Source organism: Bombus pyrosoma, linkage group LG11 (assembly GCF_014825855.1).
Source record: "Bombus pyrosoma isolate SC7728 linkage group LG11, ASM1482585v1, whole genome shotgun sequence".
NCBI lineage: Eukaryota > Metazoa > Arthropoda > Insecta > Hymenoptera > Apidae > Bombus > Bombus pyrosoma.
Window position 1 is genome coordinate 7,880,444 of NC_057780.1, and position 24,763 is coordinate 7,905,206.

The 24,763-nt window shown below is 44.6% G+C and overlaps 1 protein-coding gene across 6 annotated transcripts in view; it reads left to right on the top strand.

The window, feature by feature from the left end:
• Positions 1-395: 395 nt before the first annotated feature.
• The window catches only part of LOC122572290, a 182,210-nt gene continuing 157,842 nt past the window's right edge, over positions 396-24,763 (top strand). The window contains exons 1-3 of one of the 6 annotated variants that reach the window (XM_043737090.1): positions 396-931; positions 9,398-9,750; positions 15,278-15,479. In XM_043737090.1, coding sequence (XP_043593025.1) covers positions 15,473-15,479 — 7 coding nt within the window. In that variant the 5' untranslated portion in view covers positions 396-931; positions 9,398-9,750; positions 15,278-15,472. Of the gene's footprint in view, positions 932-9,397; positions 9,751-15,277; positions 15,480-24,763 lie in introns of those variants that run through there. The other 5 variants (XM_043737086.1, XM_043737088.1, XM_043737087.1 and 2 more) reach the window with 5 other exon arrangements.

The window sequence follows — 24,763 nt, forward strand, 5'->3', positions numbered from 1 at the left end:
CGTCGCTGGATGCTGTGGTGGCCCGTGCGCGCACTAATCAATATGGAGGGGAGCGCGTTCGAAACTGGTAGGGGTTGCTTTCGCCCTACCGCGCACCACTTTCCCGGCCGTGTCGCTTCGATTCTTCCTCCTAACCATTCGCAACCGTTCGCCTATACTCGAAAAATATCATCGTCGATTATGCAAACACGACCGACATACGGAGGCAGAGGTAAGAAAAATTTCGTTTTCGGGAAAGCAACGCGCGAAGGGACAAGGCGGAAGGTGCTCTCTGCGGGAAGCAGACCTCGCACGCTCGCGGTTCGTGCGTACAGGGTTGACGGAGAGATGGAAGGAACACGGAAGGGGTGGAAGTGCGCGCAGCTGGGGCCGGAGAGCGCGATCCGCTCAGTAGGTATCGCGACGCGCTGCCGGCCGTAGCGCGCACTCTCCGGCCCTGACTCGAACTGGGTCACAAGCCCTCGGACGAGGCGGCGAACCTGTTCGCTCCGACCGGAGCACACCGGAGCCAGTTGCGCGCCACAGAACACGCCGACTTCACGCGACTCCGTTCTCTCTAATTGACTTTACCCCATCTGTTTCTCTCACTCACTCACACACACACACACACACTCTCTCTCTCTCTCTCTCTCTGTCTCCCTGTCTCTCTGTCTCTTTCTCTTATTCTTTTCGACGCGTCGTACACGCTTCTACGGAGTTTCGTGACCGTACGTACTCGTTGGATATCTAGGACGTACATATCACGCAAGGATACACGCGTGTATGTATGCGCGTACACGTATACCGGAGGACGTGGCGTCCTAGAGAGGATCTGCAACGGCGATCTCAAGATCGTTTGGATCGTAACGAGGATCATCGGGGTGGTTGGGAGAAGTCGATGGAGAGGAGACTCGGCTTTGGATGAGACCAGCTTGCGGAGGAATTGGGGTTGGTAGGTTTTACGCGGACAACCGGGTTATTCGTTAAGTGTTTGTAGTATTAGTCCGTGCTTCGGACTAATACATGGACAGCTTGCGAGGAATTAGCATTATCGTTGAACGTACGTCGTGTATATGGCGATACGGGTGGTTTGGCAGTGGGGTGAACGGAGGATCGAATGGTGAGCGTGGTCAAGGACGTTCGTGGAACTTGGCTAGAGTTTTACGCAGTTAGAGACTGGCCGTGGGAGAGTCCGTGGAAGTTGTACGGCTCATCCTTGGCATTTCGAAACATCCTTGACGTTCTGGAAACGGGGTGAATCGGGTTGACTGATTCTTGGGGTGAGCGAGGGCTTTTAGTTGCGAGACTGGTCAAGGACGTCTGGCGCGTAGATGGTCTCTCGGTGACGCAAGTTCGGAGAAGTCTCCGGTGGCCTTCGTGTTCGACTTTAAACGCGTGTTTCTCGACGCTATTCCTAAAGTGACGTAAATTCGTTCCACATCGGACGGAAATAGTCCGTTAGAAATTTCGAGACGTGTCCAGAGTTCTGCGAAATTGGAGCACGACCCTAACACGGGTTTCGAGCGTTTGGTCGAGAACGTTTAGTCGGCGATTTCTCGGAGAGTTTGAAGTTGGGAAGTCGATCGAGAGATTGGAATCGCTGACACGTTCGAGACGGCAACAGAATCGAGAAGTCAAGGCGAGTCAAAGGAAACGTCGTGCCGGGTGGATCGATGCATTCTTTGTGAGTTCGTTCGGGAAACGCGTGTTCTTTGATCGAGTTGAAAAGCACGAGCAAGAGCTCGACGATCGTACGAGCCGTTTTCCACGCTCGTAACGCCACCGAAACGAACAGTTCCGATTCTTCAAAGGGGGTCTCGTACATCCACTTAAACTTCACGCGATTTTTCACGCGCAGAAAAATAGCGCGCGCTTTTTTCCTTTCTTTCTTTAACGTTTTCTTCGCCGCCTTTCCGCCAGTGCTGTGATAATTATCTGGAATAACGTTCTCGAAACCTCGCGCTTTTCACCTCTTACGTTTTATGAATTTTTCCCAAGTGTCGTGCCAATTCTTCCAGAAGCGACTCATTTACGCACACGTTTTTCATCTTTGTGAATTATGTTTTACGAGTTTCTCTCAAAGTGTCGTACCAACTCTTCCAGAAACGAGTCTCTACCCTTGGAAAGAAGGAAACTACGTTCTCTACTATCCCTTTACAACTGTCACAGGGATCATCGTTCGAATCTTTACTCGAAAATCGTTCGTACAATTCCTTTTATCTTTTTCAAACTTTTACCGCACGAGCCTCGCCGATTAACACTTGTCACGTTTTCCACCGAAAAAGCCTCTCTGCACTCGTCAACCGCGTTACTTCCAACGTTCGTCCTCGAGCGTGCCACTCGTTCATCGGTCAAAAGTCCCTGTTTCTTTTACCCTTGTAACCGTCATCGCGTAGTTTCGTCTAATAGGTCGCCGTGCCGTCGGGACGCCGAGATTTCACGGCATTAAAAACGATACCGCCGCGGAAATTCGAGCAATCTGTCTGATGGAAGGCCGCCGTTGACAAACTACTTTCAATCAACGTCAGAATATGCCGCGGTACATTTTCAGATTGCCCGTTTCTTCCGCGCCCCGCGTCTTTTTACAACGAACGCGAGCTTCTTCTCCTCTCCTTTCGTCTATTTTCGTTTCATCTTCGTCCTCTGCTTTCTCCTCTTTGCCCTTTTATCTCGACGTGTTTGTCGTTTCGCTCAGCGAGAATCGTCGCCCACGCTCGCTGTCCGAGAAATCGGTATCTCGCGTGTCCAGAGCGGAATGTCAGCAGGTCATCCGTGACTTTCGGCTCTTTCGTCCGCTGTTCTCGGGGATCTCGTGATTAATGTACCTGGAGAAGGTCGGTAGACGAGCATCTTGGCTTTTGAATCGACCGAGGGAGAGTTAGGTTTGAGTTATCGTTGCACCTTTTCGCTTGGCTTTCCAGAGGGTCCAATTTATTGCCGCGTGTCTCGCTTTCTTCGCCTTCGAGCCAATCTTTCGATACTTTTTCGAATAATTGCCGCAAGATTTTCGATTCTAAGGTATCGCTTGTTTCATCATTTAACAAATAAGAAATGGGAGCAGCTTGAAACAATATTGTATCTCTTAGATTTTCGTATTTATCATATTTATAACGAGAGTATCTCGAATTTTAAGTAGCACAAGTGCTTGGCTTTCGAAACGATCCAATTATTCCCGTGTGTATCGCTTTCCGTTCCTTCGATATCGAGTCGCTCGATATTTTTTCGAATAATTGCCGGAACAGAATTTTAGTTTCTCAGTCTCTCGACTTTGCTTCTCGCGTGTTTAAACAACGAACGGAGTAGTCGTTGATAAATAAAGTGAAATTCGTTAAAATTTTCCAATGAACGTAACGAACGAGTGTTCTCGTATTTATGACCGACGATACACGTCCTACGTTTCAACGTTTTATTCCACGTGCTTTAATGATAAACGAGTAGCTCTTTGAATTATTTTCTAACAAATGACGGCTCTTCGAAATAATGGGTATCTCGAATTTGAAGCATCGCGAATGCCAACCGTTCGCGAATTTTTTCCCCCCTGGGTTACGTAATACGTTCGTAGAAGCGGATCGAGCGAATAAAATATCTAGCAGGAAATATAAAGTCGTCGACTGTTTGAAGCAGAATATCTCGACGGAAGGTGCTTTAACATTTTCTTTTTATCCGCTGAAAGCGACTAAGCGTTCTACGTTATTTGATCATAGTCGTGGAATCATTAGCGACAAATGCACATAGACGGGATAAAATTGCGAAAGACCATGATCGTTACAAAGGTACGTTTCTCTGTAACTGTAAGTGGAAACGTTTCATAAAGGTAGGATCATAATCGTGTTAAATCGCCGGTCTTTTCGCTGGATATCTCTGAAGCGATCGGTTATTTTCAAGAACTCCGCAAAATGGTTTATGCTTGGTGCAGTTGTTACGCTCGGGGATGGTTGCTCGTATTTATTGGGTGTCGCAGGTACCGTGTTGTTTAATCGTCGCCAACGTCCGTGAATGGCGACGAGCACAAAGAGCCGAGGTACTCCTGGGTCAGTGTACTCGTGTAAACAGCTTCCATCACGCTGCAAGGCGGTAGTATAGCGTTCCATTCAGACGAACGAATACAACTTGCACGGTATTGTTGAAAGTGTTTCTATCTGCAAATTGTAATGGGAGTTCCTAATGAAAAGGGAGCTCTCGTTGAGACTCATTCTTTACGCACGGTTCGCTATCACAATTTTTCCGACGGTTCTTTATCTCCGATTTCATTTTATTCCGCGTTCCATTTTCGATATTTTTGTCACTCTGTTTATGCCGGGTCGTCGTTTAATGCTGCTACGATTCTCTAATTTTGATGTTTCAATCTTGCTGTTATTTCGGTAAAAGGAATTTTTAATATTTGAGAAAAAAAAGAAACGAAAAGAAAACGTATAACGCAAGTTTGACGTATTAATTAAGATATGACTTTTTCATTGTTTATATTTTGTGCAGATCGAAGTTACTTCGTAAGGTTAGAAAGGTGTAATTGAGTGAAAAACGGCCGACAGAACGGAGCAAGGTCGAGATCGATCGAACGTCCTTCATTTACGCGGTGTCCTTACGAGTGGCGTGGAAAAATTTGAAATATCGTTGTAAGATAATCGTAGGTTTGTTCGAAGGCGTTGCGTTGGCCAAAGAAGGGGCTCGTTTTGTCTCAGACTCGATCGATAATTTAATCTTCGGGATTAAATTATTCCATCAATCTTTTTACACTTTCCAATTTGTCGCCAATAAATTTAACAATGGCGTAATCCTGCGACGCAGACGAGTATCCCGAGAAAGTTATACGATCCTTCTTAAATCTTCTGAATTTCCAGAGAAAGAGAGGTTTATCTTCGACTAAATCGATAACTTAATCTTCCAGATTGAATTATCCCACCGAGCCGTGTACATTTTTCAGATGTATCGTCGATAAATTTAAAAAAGATCGCATAATGCCGCAACTTTTCCCAGCATCGTCTGGAGAAGGGCGTAGGCCTCGGAATCTTCTTCCTGTTCCAACACAGAAACTTTGACTTTAATCTTCGAAATTAAATTATTCCATTAATCCGCGCGCGCACTTTCGTAAGGCTATAGGACTGCGGCAGCGTTTTATACGCGTTACGTGTTACAAGACACGCGTGTTGCACGTCGTGTCTTCTCCGCCCAAGTAGAAACTGTGTGCTTTAACGCGGCTGTCTACACAGACGCAAGGAACGCTGCCTGTCGCGTGTTGTACGCGGAAAACGAAGCGCGTTGGCAATACGACGCACTGTTTAGTATCGGTGTGTGACACGCGCGTAAACTGCTCATTCAGCCAAGATGTTACTTCGGAGGAGGAAACGCGACGTGTAATACGCGGCGTATAAAACGCCTGTGTAGTTCTAACGTGATATACAAAATTGTCATGCCCGATTTAAAAATTCAAGCGAGATCTTCTCGTCCAACGCCTGCGACTCTTCGCAACGCCTGCAATCCTCGAAGTAGCTGCGAAAAGTATTTGGACGCCGTTGTATTTATTACGTACCATCGATGTACGAATCGATTAAGTGCAGATATATCAAGTTTCGTATCGTTTGGTAGTCTTATTTAAATATCGCAACAAAAATTTAATGGAAATGAAACGTGGAAGCTGATAAAAAACGATTCGACGGGAAACAGGGCTATGCGCGAACACTTTTCGGCGGTGAAACGTAAAATCGTATAGAGTGTAAAAATTGTGTGTAAAAAAAAAAAAAGAAAAAAAGAATAGAATGTAAAGGGAAGCGTGTGAAACGAGAGAAAAAATCGCTGGCGGGTCTGACGAAGGGAAGTTGTCCTTCGACTATGGCAAGCAGGTCAAGTGTGCTCGTCCCGGAGATGACCTTCACGGGTGCAGGATGCAGAATTCTTTCCGCACTGCGCACCCTCGTTCCCTCTTGCTCGCTCTTGAGAACGTTCTTCCTCTTTGCAAACGTGCTAGACAACCACGGGAAGCCGCGTTTCTCTTGACCTTTCACCCGCGGAATCTTCTCTTCCCTCCTTTCTTCCCCTCGTCTTCTCCTCCTAAGTCTACATTGGTCTCGTTCGGGGTGGAGCGGTACAACTATCGACTGGCAACTTCCTGGACTCCGGAGCAACTTTTCCGTCCCGGTTCCACATTGGCCTCGTTGCTCTTCCATCCGACCTAATTTTTTCTTTCCGCGCCTCTTTCACGCGGGTATTCGTCTTTTGGTAGACTGGTTCGCTCTTCGTTTTGGGTTGCGTTAGGACATTTTTTGGCATTCGGGAGCGCTGACCTTTGGGGAATTTTAACGGAGAATGGAGGTCAGTGGAGTGTACTTTCTCAGGTGACGATAGGTCGAAATGTAGAACAGGCTCTGACAATGAGTTGGTAGAAAGAATACGATCGAGGAAGAACCGTTCTTTGTCTTTTTCGTGGAATTCCAGATATAGTGGGCGATGAAATAACAAACTATAGTCTCCGAGATTCGCGTTTTTTTTTTGTTTTCGTTTTACAAAAATATAACAAACAGAAGAACGCGAAGAAGGAAGTTCCCGAGGGATCGAAATCGGAAGCTCGAAGGAGTTGCACGTGGGAACATTCGGATGTTTTATTACAAAGCGCAAGGAAACTCGAAATCGTTCTTCGATTCTTTCGGACTTCTATCCAAAAATAAACGGGACATACGAATGAAACAAAGAATTACTTTCTACAATCGGCGCATTTCTTGAAAGGAAGATAACGAGTGAAGAAAGAAGAAGGAAAAAGTTTCTAAGTAAGAAAAATCATAAGCTCGTGGGAATTTTCCATCGAGCGTTCTCCGAGGGACGCAGGAAATCCAAATCTGTCCCTTCTCCGATTCTTTTGAAATTCCAGCCAGAAATAGAAGACTAGGAAATTCTCTCGATCTATGTATTTCTTGAGAAAGAGAAAAGAAATGACAAGCAGAAAAAGAAGAAGAAAGAAGCTTCTGAGAAAAATCAGAAGCTGGTGGAAATTTTCCATCGAACGTTTTCCTTCCAGGCGTCGAAGAAACTCCAAATCTCAGCTTTTCTTGATTTCTTTGAGATTCTCATCAGAAACAGCAACGAAATAAAGGACTAGTTTCTATAATATATCACGTATTTCTCGACCAAAAGCAAAATAAGAAGCAGAAGGAGGAAAGGGAAGAAGTTTATAAACTCGAGAGGATCGCACGTGGGAATTTTCCATGGAGTATCTCCCAAGGGACGAAGAAACTCCATTGGAAGCATTTGAAAGATCGTTTCGTCGGTCCAGCGACGAAGGAAACGAAAGTGGTCCGAGCGACGGTGGGAGGACGAGTCGAACGGAAACGGTCGCGTTCGTTTCGCGCTCCGGCCACTTGACGGTCGTTGATCAAAAGCGAACGCTCGAGAATTTCTCAAGGAGGGTTGTTCTTTGAAGCTGGAATTCCTTCGAGATCGCTCGGCCGTTTGTCTTTGACAATAATCACCGGTTTCCAGCACTCGACTGTCCTGTTTTTCAAGCGCGATACTCCCTCGTCGAAACGAACGTTCTCTCACAGTCGATGCTCTCTTTTCCTCTCCCCTTCTTTTTCCTCTCGCGTCTTTTCACGGCTACTAAGAAAATTCCTTTCGTTTCTTCGACGCGGCGAGAGATTCGTCAAATTTTTTTTCCAATCTTTACGAACTTGCGAAGACAAGAGTGCCGCGACGTTAATCCGTGTTAGAAAATGAAGTTGCATTCGATAACGCGTTGTATCGTAATTAGGTCGTAGAGAATGGGACGTAGAAACGAAGAAAGATGACGGCGAAAGATAAACGAAAAATGTTTCCATGAAGCAAGAGAAAAGTGGAGAGGAATGATAGACGGAACGGCCGTAAAATCATTCCTGATGGTTAATTCATAGAGCGTGGCATGTATAAAGCGAAATAAAAGTAACGGGAGGCGGGGATAATGCGAGTGTTGCATGAAAAATATTTCTGCGCAGCAATAGGAATAGGGGAGAGTACGGTGGATAAAATGATAGTGGTATAAAGGATGCAACAACTGCGACGAAATAATAGCGATTCGAAGAAAAATCCTGCGGGGAAGTTGTGTCTGTATAAAAAACGAGCAGCGGTTTATAGAGAAATGGCGGTAACATGAAGAAGGTGTTCTACAATCTGGATAAGTAAACCGACGATATTGTGCGATAACTTATACAAAAACTACTGTATCGTATTCAACGAGCGTACAAAAGATGAGACTCTGGAAGTTTAAAGGCAGTTTTAAACGAACGACTGTATAAAAGATATGTTTGAGAAAATATTTTTGGAAGACAGATTCGTATTAAGATCTTTTGCAAAGGTCGAGCGTCAAGGACGAATTATTCGCAGGCAAACTCGATTAGTCGGTGTCCTTGTTCGCGTGTCCTTGTTTCCACGACCGAGGTTGACGCGGTCGAGGACGAACGACGACCCTTCTCGGACCAACCCCTCACTGACCCCTTTTGTCTCTCCAATTCTTCTCCGTCTAAAGTCATCTTGCGGTTTGGCCACGAAATTCGGACGAATTCTAAGATTCCAGCAATGTACACTTTGTTGTTCCACCTTACTGCGTAACATAAATCGCAGTGTTCGCTGTTTTTTGGTAGAAACGAACCAAACACATTGTCGATGGTTTCAAATTCTCCATCGAGTCTGCAAACTTTCTCCTCCGCGATTTTTAAGCTTTCATAGCTGTTAATTGGCGGTGTTAATTGGCTCGTTTCTTACGGTTAGAGAAAAATGCCAGGCAAATTAATTTCTGTCAGAGCGATTTTAATGCTCGTGCAAATATTATAACACGGTTAGGGTCGAAAAACGTAGCGGCGCGTTAAAAACGGGGGAATCCTCGTTTAACCGAATAATAAAATTCAAGGTTCCGCGTGCCGGAACACCGATCCCTGTTTTTTCCCGAGTTTCGTCAACTACCGTTAATAGGAATCGAGGATAAGAACTTTCATCGGGCGGCCAGAGATTTTTCTGACTAAATTAAAAAGAAAATACGTATAAAATAACGTCGCTATTTCTCCGGAAATTAAATATTCCGGCGTAAGTGGTTCTCGCTCACTGTTTTAATTCTGCCGCGCCAAGAAGTCCGTTAACACGGTGGAAATAAACCGCTTTCGAGATGAAAATTCTTCCCTCGTTGCTGGTGGAAAAGGAAGGAAGAAAAGGGAAAGAAAGGTAGAAAAATTGTGGAAGGTTTTTGCTCGCCGCGAATCTTGTCCCTGGTTCTTGGAAACTCTTCGAAAACAGTCGATAGGAAAGCGAGCATTTCCACTTTCCTCCCGCTAACGACTATCCTCGGCTGGCGCACGCTGAAGCGGCAAGTTCAGCCCGCGTCCTTGACCCACTCGCGTGTTTAACGATCCCCGAATCGGAGTCAGCCTAAAAAAAGGAAATTAATTAGAACACGGTCGCGTTCCAGAGGAAAGGGGCCGCGAGAGAGGAATTAAAGGGAGAATCGATCGATTTGCAAGGGATCTGCGAGCACGCGAATTTCCAGCGAGGCGACATGGCCCACGAGTACAGGGATTATCGCGACGACTCGTAATCGCCGGTTCTACTTTTTCCTGTTAATAACTGGGCGAATCTTGTGGCCGGATAAAGTCGCCGAGGTTGGTGATTAAAACCGAAAGATGAGAAATTTGAACACCTAAAAAGCTGGGCCACGGCTTTTCGGATTAATCGATCGCGAGCTATGACGTTGTGTCGTGTGCATTTGTGACGTGTTTTGGATTTTCGAGGAATTCTGCAACCACGTCGCCGGGATCTACGCAGGTGAGCTTGTACAACAAGTACGTAATATTTTGAATGAAATTTCGAACGTTCGACTCGTGCATAGTAGGAACGAAGTAGTATCGCGACTTTGCGATTAAAAAACTTTATTCCAACTGTACACGATGCTCGGTGAGAAATTGGAGAAAACTCATCCGAGAACAATCTAATCAGCGCCAAGTTCTCAAAGTGGTAAATTACTTGAAATAATGCCGATTACCTAAGAACTCTGGTTACGTGAAATTTTAGTTGCGAACTAATTCTACGGTCGAAGTTGGAACTCGCAGAGAATTTTCAAATAAAAATCATCGCAATTAACCTTCATCCGTGTCTCACTCTCGCTAATTCATCTGTCCCTGGTGAGTCAAATTGGGACAATGGCGAAACATCGATGAAACGAAAAGATAAATAATTGATTTTCCGCTTTGTCGTTTATGTGCATTCGCGATAAGTCTCCTTCGGGGATAGCGAATTTCAATCGCGCGTATTCCACTTCCCGATGCTTTTATCTTACCGTTCTTAGCTCTGAAGAGAAGACAAAGAGAATAACGAAGAAAAGGCGTCTCTTCTTCTCTTCTTCAAACTCTGATATTCAAAGCTATACGCGTCTAGCTGCATTCTGAGAGGATTGTACAATGAACGCATAATCGTCGCGCAACGATTACAAAGCGATGAGTTAGCCATCGGTGGAACTGATAAGAATAATGTACGTCGGATCGAACAAACTTTGTAATCTCCCGTAACAAATATCGTCACACGTTTTTATCGCATGTTTCACCATTCGCAGCATTAAATTCCATGTTAGAAAAATAAAAGTCACAAAGTCTCGGATCGATCTTTCCATAAAAGGTGATCTTCTACGTGGAAAACGTTGACACGAGGCACGGGCGAGGGTTAAACTTCGACTTTCTCGAATTTCAAAGTTGGCCAAGGACTCGTAGAAATCGATCGAGATAGTAGCGCATTCTTAGCAGCGTTCTTATCACTTTTGTCCGCGTTAAATCACGGATAGCGGACTAATCTCGTAGATTCACGTGCTCGTAAAGCAAGAAACGCTTGCAATATCAGATTTTCCGCGGATTCCCTCGGATCTAGTCGATGGAACGCGTCGTTGGCAGTGTTCTTAGAGAAAAGGAGAATCGATGGAGAAGTCGGTGTAATCTGGATCGTTTGGTTGCGAGGCGAGGCCACGTCCGCTCTGTTTCCCCGGATTTTTAAAGTTCGCTCGACACCCCCGCGCCCCGTCTAAGGTTATTTGCACGCTAGACGAGCGGCAATCCGGATGGAAAATTAATTTACCTTCAAAGAGAGGGCAAAGGAGCCGGAGTTGGCTCGCCGAGATCGAGTCGCTTCTCTATCGGTTCTCTCGATACGCGACCGATCGAGATCATTCCGAGCACTCGAATCGAAGCTTTCCCATTTTCTAAGGAAGACTCGTGATACCCGTTTGGAAGAACAGTCGGAGTGAAAGGTCGAGATGCTTCGTTGAAAATGTTTCGGGTTGGCCGACATCTTTTACGTTAGAATTTCTTTCGATTTAATACAACGTAGTCTGGATTAACGGAGGCGCTTACGAAGTACTCGAATTAGATCTTAATTAACCCCGTTGATTGTCTAGACACAATTACTCCAAGTTTGCCTTCATAAAGAAACTCAATTTTACTGCCGCGTATTACGATCTCGCTAATTCCCAACAAATTGATTTTAATTACGTTTTAGCCCTACGATATCATAAAAACATTGGCCCGCGATTTTCGTCAAAGTTCCTTTCCGACGACCTGCCAAAACGTCCAAGGAACGAACTTTATGCCTTTTCATATTTTTAACAAAAATTCCATCGAATCAACTGGATGTTTCCAATGAAAATTGCAACGAGTAAGCTTTGTATTTCTAACGTAAAATCTGTAACGCATTAACTGTACGCTTTTAACGAAAATAGCAAACGAATCGACTTTATACTTGAAACGCAAAAATTACGACTAATCCCCGGTCGCTGTTTGCTCTCGAAAGAAAAGAAGAGGAGAAAAAACAAATCTGTATTTTCCGATGCTGGTAAGCAGAGCAGAAGAATAGAAGTACATCGAGCGTTCCGTCTGCCGTATTTTCCTTTTTTTTTTTTTTTCCGGACACGATGGAGGTTGCGACGATTCTCAGAGCCGGAGCGTAACCACTGGCCGTAAATTGGCGCACCCCCGAGAGTAAGACCTTGAATTTATCTCGTGAAATAACCGCGGACGTAGGAATGGGACGATCATTCGGCCCACGGTCGCCTTGTCGAGTTTCCTTTCTTTCTCGTGACACCCGAAGGAATTTCATTACACCGTGCCGCTCATTCCTGCTGACCGAAACAACGCTGCGCCGATTTCCTCGACACTTTTCTACGAAAACTTTGCCTTCTTATCGTGGCAGCTACGTTTGCATATATTTGAGAACGCTTGGCTGATTTTTATCTCGAGTCTGGTCGAATAGCGTTTTTATTTGAAAACGATTTTATGAAGTTAAGTTTCTGTGCGCGATCCTCTTCCCGATATTTTAATATAATAACTGCAAATTGCTGGATATATCGGACGCTTTCAATTTGTTATTTTAAATCTACATTTTTTATACCTACAGTGGCGCACAGAAACTTTCTACCTGTATGTATATATACAAAACGTTTGAAAATTTCACAAATACCGCAACGAGGTACGATTATCCTGATATTTTGGTAATCCTGTATTGATGAAATTTGAAACGGATCTGTAAATGTACATGCAAGTTGCAAAATATTTATCGCAAGCACACACCTCGCAAAGATCATCGAGGTATTGTATCGTATATGCATCGTTTGGATGTCGGATATATTGGGTGCCGGACCCAGAAGTCGTCGTGTGGTCGCCGCCTATATGCGACGTTCGTACCCACAGGTCATCCCGTGGATGCCGCCCATAAGCGACGCTCGAAGCGAAAGGGTTAACAAAACAGTCTGCGGCAAGGCAAACGTTCTAACATTTTCGCGAATCACCGTATTTTTCACCATCGGAATTTTCCGTGATTATTTCCGACGATCTACTTTTCGATAAATTACGGCCATGGTTCGGGCTCCTGACGATGTAAGTTTACCGAGAAGCATAATATTCTGTAACATGGACTACTGTGATTTGTTTACTTTCAGTCGAATGTATTAATTGATCTAATGGGATCTCCAGTTGAAAGCCGGCGCCCCAGATGCGCTAATCTCGTCTAACACCGAAACGTAATCATTCTGTTTCGACACAAGCTACTACGTGTAATTGCCTAAACGTTTCAACTCCCTTTAATCCGAGACTAACAACTTAACCGTTCTAATTTTAATTTCACGTAGCTCGAAGCTAATCCACTTTTAACACGCCAAATCACCTTCGCTAACTGTAACGTCGGAGCTATAATAATAACTGGATATATTTCTATAATATTAGAAATAAGCGTAATCAATGGTAGATAAACAATTCTAGCTAGCTTGGAGCTCGACTAAAATTTCTTTCGTTGTAGTTTTATAGATTTTACTGCTCGCGTGACTCTATGAAAATTGAACTTTCTTTCCAGCTCTACATTCCGACACGAACCAGACACGCTTAATCTACCTAGATTCTGTTAATTTAAAATTTAAAGTTCTCCACTATCGACTGTGTGCTACAAAAAAGCAGCACGTTTCAACGCTGGATACAGTACGGTAAACGGATTATAAAATTCCTACGATGCTAAAATTCGACTAACATTGAGAAAGAAATGGAAGACTCATCATCGATGATATTTCAACATCCTTTTCCATAGCAACATCGTTGATTAAATAAATCGATCGACGTTTATATTTAGATTTAATTAAGCTCCGCTTCTTTCGTTGGAAACGTTCGTTCCGATTCAAAGAAACGCTCAACTTTTTGTTTTTGCGATAGAGATAGCTTGGCAACAAATTTAATGCCGTTGTCCTTTTTCTTCGGTTTCTAACAGTGAAACGTGCTACTTTTCGCGACGGATTACCGAAACGTGCTAGTTTTCGCAGCGAAAAAGCGCAACGTGCTACTGCTCGTCGCTATAAACGAAAACATGCTACTTTTCAAGCGCAAACTCGGAAACCGCTGGCTCTCGCCGTTACAAAGTCCGCCAGTCTTTGTAATACAAACGAATCGCGTCGTTTTTCGCGACGCAAGCAACAATAACGCTTAAACGCTCCAATTTAAACACGCGGATCGATTCTAATTCCCTGGAATCTCCGTTACACCGTCGTTTACTAGTCACGCGTGAATTCCATAAAGGTTTAATCTTCGTTTGAATTCCAAATCAGTCGTGCGGTTGCGTGTTGGCGGGATCGGGACCGCGTTAACGGGGCTCGTTCTCCGGAAACGCGATTCGCGCGAACGAGCAGTGAGCTATTGCGTAACGCTACCGTCGTTACGTCCGCCATTAACTTACGTCCAGGCTATTCCACGAAACAATGTATTTAGCTTAAAAGCTTCCAACGACCATTTTAATCGGAGGAACACGAAACTGGGTGGCGCCCAACGTTTATCGCGGATAAAAATTGGCCAACGACACGAAAAGAACGAAAGTAGGGTAATTTGAATAAAATCGAGATCCCTGACAGCGATTAACGACACTTTATCAAATATTCGTCTATTTTTCTCCGCGTTTCTTTCGTTTTCGAAACACCGTTGCCGTAACGTCGTTGACGGATACGCGAATCGACGTTTTTCATTTTGCGAACGTTGAGTACGGCGAGACGCGAGTCGACGTTTCCCATTTTATTTGATTCGATACGTTTCCGGAAAACGCGCGTCAGATTCGCTTTGTTTCAAAGTATACCGTCAACAACGTGTTAATGATGACTTTGATGTCGGAATTCTCAACTCTGATAAAATTGAAATTTTATTGTTGTTTCACAGTATCGATCGTGGCGCGGAAATTAGAATTCATGGATATGGAGTGGCGATCGAGGAGTGGCAGATCGAACTTTTTATCTGGACTCTATTACTATCGATAACGAGAGAGCAGTGATTCTTCAAACATAATGCGAAAATCGATGTATACGCGGTATCGCGTGCAGATCGAGCCGAGCGTGACGAGTGTTGCATACGTGATGTCATTAAAGTTGTAGGATGTCATGTAACATGAACAGCACGATTGAACAGCGTGCGAGTCTTGAGCGAATCGTCGAAGACCGGGCAAAGAATCGGAATTAACATTTTCGAAATCCATTCTATGTCTTCCGTAGTAATTCCATTTGATATCCAACGAATAAAATCCTAATATTCTCACAGTGTTAGCGACGTTCCATTTTCATTCGAGACATTCGCCGATGTATTCAACAATTTTGAAGATATTCGCCGTGAACAATTTAAATGGAACACCACCACTGCGTGCCATTGTATCACCATTGTAATTCTATTGTTCGGATGTATAATACCGGGCGACGTGTATAGTCGTATTCTATAACAGCCATTCGAGCCAAGTCAGCGCATAACGAAAGAGTTAGAAGCGTTTACGATAATCGATCGTTTTCTCTTCTTTGCAGACAGTGTTTCATGTTCCTGAAATCGTCGATAGATCGTTGGTGCGCGGTGTTGCGATCGAATCGGGATCGCCAGTGATCGTGAAGTTTGAAAGTTGCTGGCCGAGCGTGTGGCTGGCAGGGCGAGAAGCCCGATCGACCAAGGTTCGTTCGAACGAGGGTGTCCCTTTCACCGGAACAACGGTGCTGATCCTCGGCATGAAGGGTAAGTCCTTTGAAATCCTATTCACACGATAGAAACGCTATTCCTCCTCTTTTTCCCAAACGTGAAATATCTCTATCGTCGCCTTCCTCGCTCGCGAGCTTGTCTCTCGAATTTCGAGCAAGCAGAAGCTTATCTCCGACCGTCGACGGTGAGAAGAAGCAACCTGATGCGAATGCAGAGATCGAATGCAGGAGTAGATAAAAAAAAAAAAAAAATATCTAAATTGAGCTAGGACTGCCTTTGGATACTATTACGCGTGACACGAATAGTGGCCAATCGGGAGGAAATTCGATGGCTACCATTGGACGAGATAGCAGAATAGTAGCGTAAAATTCACGCAATTTCTAGCAATTTCACGTCTACTGCATCTCGTCCCACGATATCAACGACGAATGTCGTTCCGATCGGTTACCGGTGTCTTTCGAAAGTGCTCGTATTTTTATGATATTCAACGGGAGCGTTAATGACGGAAGCGCAAAAAATTTGCGAAATCAACGTTGGCGAACGATGGCTGGTGGTTAGGACAGCGCGTAACAGCTGTTTTGCATAACCTAATTAGTCAGCGAGTCGCACACGCTGGCCGGAATTAAAATTGGAGCTCGACCGGGTCGCACCGCCTCTCGCAGCATCGTTCCCTTCGACCTTTTCCGGTAGACTGGCTGCGAGAACTCTCGAGAATAGAATTTGTTACGTCGCCATCTGGCGTCGGACCATTTGCCTACCTTTCGAAGCGGTTCTACGGGGAAATACCCCAAGACGTTATACGGTGGCATAGCAACTAGGTTGGACATGGGAACGCACCGAAGGTTTCCACCAATGGTAACGATATTTCTCTCGGAAAGTCGTACTTTGCAAGGATATTCGAGCGTTAGTGAAACGTAAAATCGCGAGCCGACTCGGTCGAACGACCTTCGACCTCTGGAGTAACGTAAATCCGACGGCTAGCGCGAATAGAATCCTCCGGAGGGCTGTTCGCCGACGAATTTGATTGCTATCACCCGAATTCTCTTTATGAAACATTTCAAACGACGTGGTCGAAGCGATGTACGCGAAGAAGGATTTTCGCGAATGAAAAGGATCGCGCGGCAGAAGGAAGGAAATTGGTGGACCACGGCTGGATGAAATCGGCAGGACAGAGATTAATCTCGCGATTAACAGAGCCGGTCGTCCGGTCGAAAACGAACATCGCGATCGTAGTGGCCTGATAATGGATTATCTGCTCGCGGGCATAATGTATCGCCCGCTGTCACGACGGCCACGATGAATCACCTGGCCGCGACTTTCTCCGGTGAACGTCTCTCCAATTAACGCGGCTGAAAGCGACGATTAAGCGATTCGCTGGTAAATAATTTTTAAGCTCGCGCTGCTCATTTTTACGTAGGAAACGTTTCCAAAGTGCCGATCGTTATCGTTTGGCAGCCACTCGAGTTCCTTTCCTCGCAACCAAAATGCCAGCTTCTACGACTCGATCTCTTCTTTTTCTCGTAGTATCGAGTCGATCGCGACACGAATAGTGGCATACGCGAATTTTGTATATTTTAACACGCGATTTTTATATATTTTACGTCGATTGTAAAATGTTATTATATATAGTTGTCTTTTATACGATATTACTTGGATTATTTGTATCGTTGAAAATTCTTTAGCCCGTGAGATTCACCTTATTTTGATCGTACTATAAAATTTAGTTACACGTGGGTCTCACCGATGACCACCGTAGCAGCCGGCGTGTTGATTTAACTCGCTTCCCCACACAGGACGAGCTATCTCGAGATACGATAACGTTCGTATAATGGCCACGGTGCAGAGTTGCCCTATTATTCCAATTATGTACAATCGTAATCAACGTGCCATCAACTACGACAAACCTTGTATATTGGTAATTATTAATGGTTACCGTAAGAGGAAAATTTAAGCACGCGTTCTAGATGTCCCAGGAATATCCTTTTCCTATCGATCGGAAGAATATGGCGATGGACCCAACCACGGTAACCGATTAATTGTTAATCAACGGTGGCAGCGGCCGAATAATTAGCGGCGCGGCTATCGCCGCCAGGACTATCAACACAAGCGAGTTGGTACTTATTAACGGCGAGTTAATCGCGGCTGGTCGGTAATTTATTTCTCGCGAGTTCCACTCGGCAATGTCGAGTACAGCAAATATTTATCTCGGACTTGCTCTTTGAAACTGGCGAAAGTGGCTGTCTAAACCGCGCCTCTTTTTTTTTTTTTATATTTGCCCGACGCAGCGGCGAAATTAAAATTCCGCCTCAAGGGAAGGAAAGGTCGTGGGAACTTCGAGTCTGGAAAATTCGCCGCTTCTACTGTTCCTCTTTTTCCAACCGGTCTCTACGGACACGGGGCGCGAGAACGCGCAATTAGTGGCACGAGTGGAAAGGAAAAATTTTAAATACCCCACGGAATCTCTTAGATTCGATGAAATTCCATAAAATCATGGAACTTGCGAAAAGATACGGTGCATAAGGTGGAAAATATCTTGTTCCATTGATACGTTCGATTATCAGTTACATGTATCGATGTAACTATTGTTTGGTATCTCTCAACGATGTAACGCGTGTCCTAGCTATGTTCAAGTAAAACCAAGTAAAAGAATTTCTTTTAAATCTCTGTCGTCACAGCAGATGGGAATCCTAGAGATTCTGCCGGACGTGTTAATCGACAAATATTACGATTCGCCGCGCGTTTCCTTTCAGACGCGTGCAATGCCAATTTGCAAAAGTTGGAAGCGGCGCTCTGTAGCAAATATTTTGCCAATTAGTTAAATCGACGCGCAACAGGCGAACCACGGGCGTCAAGAGTCTTCAGAAAACTCCGCAACGTCGAACCGCACGGCACGCGAAAAATATAATACTCGACTCGAACGTGGAACAATTAATTATCCCGTATCGAAACATGGCGTAATTATTTAATTTCGCGCTTCTCTGTGGTTCGACTCTTTCGTAAACACGACACGCTGATTTCCAAAGGTTTCAAGGGTGTTACGTAGGTAGCACCGTCGCAATTAATTGAATCGCGGCGCAACAGACGAGATCCAGGCGTCAAGAGAGGTCGTTGAAGACGACTGATAGAAAATCCTCGGCAAATTACCGCGAAATTTCGCGTTTTGCGTTTGGATACGCGCCAGCCGTTCGGTTAAAGCGCGAATTCGCGATGAAGGGCTACGGGGAGTAAGCTGCAGCTCCAACACACAGAATCGGCTCAAAAGTTCCTCTCTCTCTCTCTCTCTCTTTCGCTTTCTAGCCCCAGAAACTGCGCAGTAATTATTGCATAACTTCGACAGAGTCTCTTTGTTAACAACGAAAGCCTCTCTCGAGACGAGTATCCGATATTGAGCGCTCGAGGAAGCGTAAACCTGGTCTTCACGCTTCGGTTTCCGGTGCCCGTCATCGGCCATTCCCTCCTCTTTCGCCTAGCCGTTTGCATAACTTCTTTTTCCCTGGTGCGCTTTCGCGCGAGCATTTTTCTATTTCCCACGTGGGAAGTCGCGGGAGCTCGTAACATTTTGCATTACACGCTGTCCCGGCTCGCTTTGAACCTTTTCTGATTTTTTTTCCACGCTTTTCTCTTTTACACGCTGACTCTTCACCGTTTTGCGTTTTCCGTTTTTCACGATTCTTCGTATATAGTCAAACAACTTCTTTCGCCGCCGTTGGTCTCGGCGAGCTCAAACGTTGACAAACGAAAACCTCAAATATTTAGCGGTGGCACCTCCACCGTGTTTGTTTCTCATCCATCCGCAACTTTCTCGCTTCTTTCGCCTCTTTTTCCTTCCGTTTCGTTCCTCTTAATTTAATAGTCTGTATTTCTCGCGGTTCTGCCCTTCCTCTGTCTTTCTCAATTTTTCTCGCTTATCTTGGTCTCGCCTCCTTTGGCTCCATTTTTCTTCCATTTTTACACACCGAGCCGATTATTATTTTTCCCGCCGGATTGTCAGCTGTTCGTCGTCAGCCGGTTTAATAACTCAAGCGAGTCGCCCTCTTCTTCGTTTTTCCGAGACCAGCTACATCGTAAATATTGAAACTCTAACGATCCTCGGTGTTCAACGCGAGGCGTCTGAAAGACCTTTCGAACGTTCGAGCTTTCCCAAGCTCGAGAAGAACTTCGGTGTAACACGTGTACAGGCGCTTATTAAACGATGCATAATTTTACGCCATCTAATGAATTTGAAAACTTCTGCCAGAGCAAAGGGGAAGGTAAATCGCATTAGAAAGCTCGGGAAACTCGCGGGCAAACTTCGTTCACGGTCCTCGTGAATCTTCGAAAGTCCCACAGGGACTCTCCTGCGTTACCTCAAAGATCCACCACGCTTTCATCACTTTTTAGTACTCGCTTAATGGTCAATGGGAAATTTTTGTAAATTTCTCAAGCCGTCGCAAGGAGTAGCGTCTAGTGGAAATCCACCAGGACAGATTAACGCGTTATTGATGGAACACTTAGAACAGACGTTTTTAATTCCTTAAACATCGCGGAGAGGAGACGCGGCTCGACGTTTGTCATATTGTTCGATTTAACGTATTTTCTAAAAATATGAGGCGACTGTGGTACGAATTATTTCACAGTATATACAGTATAATATGTTAATACAATAATTACTTGTGTACTAAATAAATAACAATATTACAAATTATATTCCGTTCGTACAAACAATTGTATTTATTTTACAGATAGAAACCAATTTAATTCGCGTCGAGCGGACTTAATTATTAAACCTCTCCATTAAAAATTGATCTTAATTCGATGTTATCTTAACAAACGCGTTAAGAGAAATATCGAAGGGAATAATTTTGGAATAAATCTTGAGCTGATCATCGAAGGGCATTAAAGATTTGTAATTAAGATTAGTCCGTTATTCGCATATAATTGTTCGCAAGTGTGTTTCCTTATGTTACGTGAACTTTAAGGTTCTAATAGGACATTTGACGAGTCGACGTTCCTTCAATATCGAAAAATATTCTTTGAATATTAAATGAATTTAATCGACGACCCAATATGAACAAAATATTCATACACCATGAATCATTCGTTATGATTTCCACCAGGAGGTAACTTTCCTTGCCAAGTCGATGGAAGTGAGATTTTCTAAGCGAGTTTCGCGATTTCAAATTCCTGTCCGCGTTATTAGACGGATGGAGCTTATGGCCACGGTAGATAGCTAGGTTGAGAACTTGCGGATAATCGCGTTAAAACACAGCAAGCTACTCGGGCCCTCGTTAATCCGTTCCGATGAAGTATAGCCGACTCGATAGTGGGAAGAGTCTGGCCGACGTTTGAGAAATTCGCTTCCGGTACCGCCTATTCCCCGATTGATTAATATCCTCGAAAATTCATCCAGCCAGCTCGAATTTTAATTTTCAAATAACGAGTTTCGTTTAACGTTAATTCGATTAACAAATTTCCGATTCGTTACACTGGCAATAAATTCTCAATTTTCCAATATCGCAGAATCACAATAACACTCGACGCTAGCGCCAATTTCAATAATATCCGATGGTGATCAAAATTTAATAATTGCGATAATTTCCATGCGATCTTCTCGTAGACTAAATTTAGCTGCACGCCTACGTGTAACAGTTTGTATGGACTTTAGGACGGTCTCAGATAGGATCGGATAAGGACCAGACGGCGCGCATCCCTTCAACGTCGGCAATCATCTCGATACTTTAATCCAATCTACAAATCCATACACCCTTCGTCTGACCCCTTACGATCCTCACGAAAATATCCTTCGCGCTCAGCATGAGCTAAAGATCTCCATCTTGCTAGACTATCTTCAACATCATCTTCGTCCTTATCTTCATCTCCCTCGCTACGGCGATTCAGCGGTCGCTCTGTCGTTCTATACCAGTGTTTTAAGAAATGTTTCCTGACAAAACGTCGTGCCTGATCACACTCACCCTATACCGGCCTTAAACAAAATTATTTGTTTCAGGGACATTCGTAAGTAGGACTAAAGACTAAAGTTACGACTACGCAAGCGAGCATACGATCTTATCAGATATATCGTCGTATTTTGAGAAACATCCTGACCAAATTATTTCTCCCGAAGGAAAACCCGCTGTACGCAAATCTCTCGGAACATAGGAAATATCTCGGTGACGAGTCCCTCAGCTTCCGGTTGCTCGTTGAATTGGTCGAATCACAGGAAACGGTACCCCATCACCGCGGAAGGAACGTTTTCCCAGGTTGCGATCGCTTCGAAGCTGGCTGACTTTCGCGTGTTCCATTTTCCAGGGCGGATCGATAAGCCCGATGAAAATTCCGGGTTCGGACCACGCCGGCAAACCGTGGAACGTTTCGCGTAATGCGTCGCGGTTCTCGGTGAGCCGAGACGAGCGCCGACCGGATAAATAATCGATCGATCGGCGTCGTGGCAGCGCGCAACAAAGTTGACGATGGCCACGGACCGACTCTGCCTATTGGCAGAGAGTTACGCAACACCTCTGGCCATCGGTGACCTCGAAACGCCGTGAACCGCTTGGAACGCAGCGCGAAATGCCTCGAATGGCTCGCCGCGTACCTTCGAAACCGGAAGTCCAGCGAGCCGTTGCTAAAATTTCCGAATCCTTGCGAGGAATCGTTGGATCGTGTTTGATCATCGACTAAAAGGGTTTCCATTGATCGGAATTCTTCTGCTAATAGGTTATCGAGATTTTGCGTAGAAATTAGACGTTGATGGGAAGATTCGGGAATTTTCTCTGGATATCGTTCAGAGGCAACGAATCTCAAATTGAGAAATATTTTCCGATCTGATCTATCTTAAATTACCGATAGAAACTTTCTATTTGGTTCTTTTCGTTTTCGACTGGTTAGAATTCTCGCGTTAACTGGAGCAGTGGAATTTTACGTAGGAATCGGAAGTTTAAGAGAATTGGACAGAAGTTAGAAGCGACGAAAGGATCGGAGAATTTTCTCTGAAGATAGTTTCTGGCCAACAAACATGAAAATTGAGGAATATTTTTTGCTTCGGTCGGTTTTAAAGTACCGATAGAAACCTCGAAGCATCTAATACGAATCCGATACAGTTCTATTTATACGACACAGTCACGAGTAACTGGATCAGTCGGATAATACGTGTCCATTGGCTCCTCTTTTCTCCGCTGTTTATAGGTTCGCATAATCGGAGCTAATTTTCATGTATGATAGAATTTCTTTTATCCGAAACGAACGAAATATTTCGGATAATACGGATTCCCTTGCTAACCCCTATCAACCGCTATGAGTCTCGATAATGGAGATCCATATCAGTTCGGATAACTGAGTTCGAACAACGATTTTGTCGCGTCGATTCGAGATTATTTCACGTGCCGCACGTAAGGTGAGAGATTGGTACTTCAATTATGATAGTTATTGCAAAATGTATGTAGTATCGTCTACGGAATATATTGTTATTATATCCTGATATTTGTAATTTATTTACAACGAATGGATTGTACAGATATAGACAGAAGAACGATGGTGGATTAACATGAACTAATCGCATTAACGCGCTACAATCTAGACAACTCTCGACACAACGGATCCAACGTTCTCTCTCACGCGGACCACACTCTCTCGACAACGCTAGTGTCACACGCTCGAGAGGACCACCCGCTCCGAAATAGTAATCAAGTAGACGAAAACATCCTGCATGCCATAGCTATCGAAACAATAACAGTAACCGCTCCAAAGGGACTAAAACCTCACTATAAAAACCCTCCAAATTTAGCGCTCGACATCATTCTGTTATAATTCTTTGAACCGTCACTCTGTTGGATTTATACAATAAAATTTCCATCATCTTATACGGAGTTCAATTCCTTCACCTTATTCGTGAAACGTTCGAACTGCGACGCGAGATCACCGGCGATCTATCAGTTTAGTGATTTCTCGTGTGCCCGACGTGACACTAGCAACACTATACTCTGCAACGCAACTCGCACTCTCTGACTCCTCGATTAAAACTCTCCGACTTCCAAACTAAAACTGACTGCTCTCGCATATCTTTTGTCTTTCCGTAGACCCACCGCGCACGTGTTCCGCGACCGCTCGTGGCCAAGGCCACGTAGGCCCTTTTTACAAAACTATACGGTTGAAGAGACGCCTCGGCTCTCGCGACATTGTACGTGGTTCACCCGCTAACTCCTAGGCCTCTTGTCCGCGATACTGCATTTATTATATAAACTGACAGAGTAACGATACAGAATGTCGTAACAGAACAGAACAGAATGTCAAGTGCCGACTCGGGAGGGTTTTTTATATCAGGTGTTTAGTTCCTGTGGAGGGGTTATCGCTGGATGCCGGTCGCATAGGTATGCTGCTACTGCTTGGTTACTGTTTTCACGGCTATGGTGTGCAAAATGTGATTATCCTAGCGCTGTATTCCGAGACCCCTGTGACAATCTCGACGCAAATTGTGTGAAATTATATGTCAGCTTAGACAAAACACGCGGACGTGTACGATTTCGGAATACGCGATCGTCTAACTGAAAGTACGTACGAGCGTAGTTCGAATAAAGAAGCTCAGCTCGTATAACAGACGGTAAACGGAAAGTGGTCGGTATAAGCGGAGCTCGGATAAACGGAATAACTGAATTTTATTACTCGTTCGAAGACGAAAGTGAAATTAAATTGGACTGAAATTTGTAAGTAGTAGCGAGGCAGAGATATCAATTCATATAAGCGATACATCGAGCGAACCGAAGTTGGATAATAAGAGTTCAGTGACGCATTCCAAATGTAAACGGAGTACCGCGGCGACGTTAGTTCGGGTAAACGAAGTTCGCATAAATGGAGTTTTACTATAAAAATACTCGCCGTACGTTATCAAAGTTTATGCAGACGGTCTGTGAGATAATCCAAAGAGTTGTGAAAACAATCGACCGTACGTTACGACCGTTGCACAGGTTCGATTCCACGCGGACCACTAAAAATTCCGAGTAAACGAACTTCCTGCACGGCATTCCGACGGGAAACCGCGGAATTTCCCGTAACGCGAACTCCACAACGATTCTCTTCGGCGACCAATCCGCGCTCGAATCTTCGTCCATGGAACATTAATTAGTGGACGGATCGATGCTAGGCGTTTCTTTTCTCTCGCTCAGCCTCCCTTGCCCCCATGTTTTCCCCGGTTCCTGTGTTTCCCTCATCGGCAGCCCCTTTATTAAGCCTCCGTTGTCCGAGCTGCTTTTCAATCCGACCGCTTTTTCGTCGCGCGTCTTTGATCCATTGGAAACCGTGGAGCGTTTTCGAGTCACGGGAAAAATCGCGGCGGAATAATGGAAACC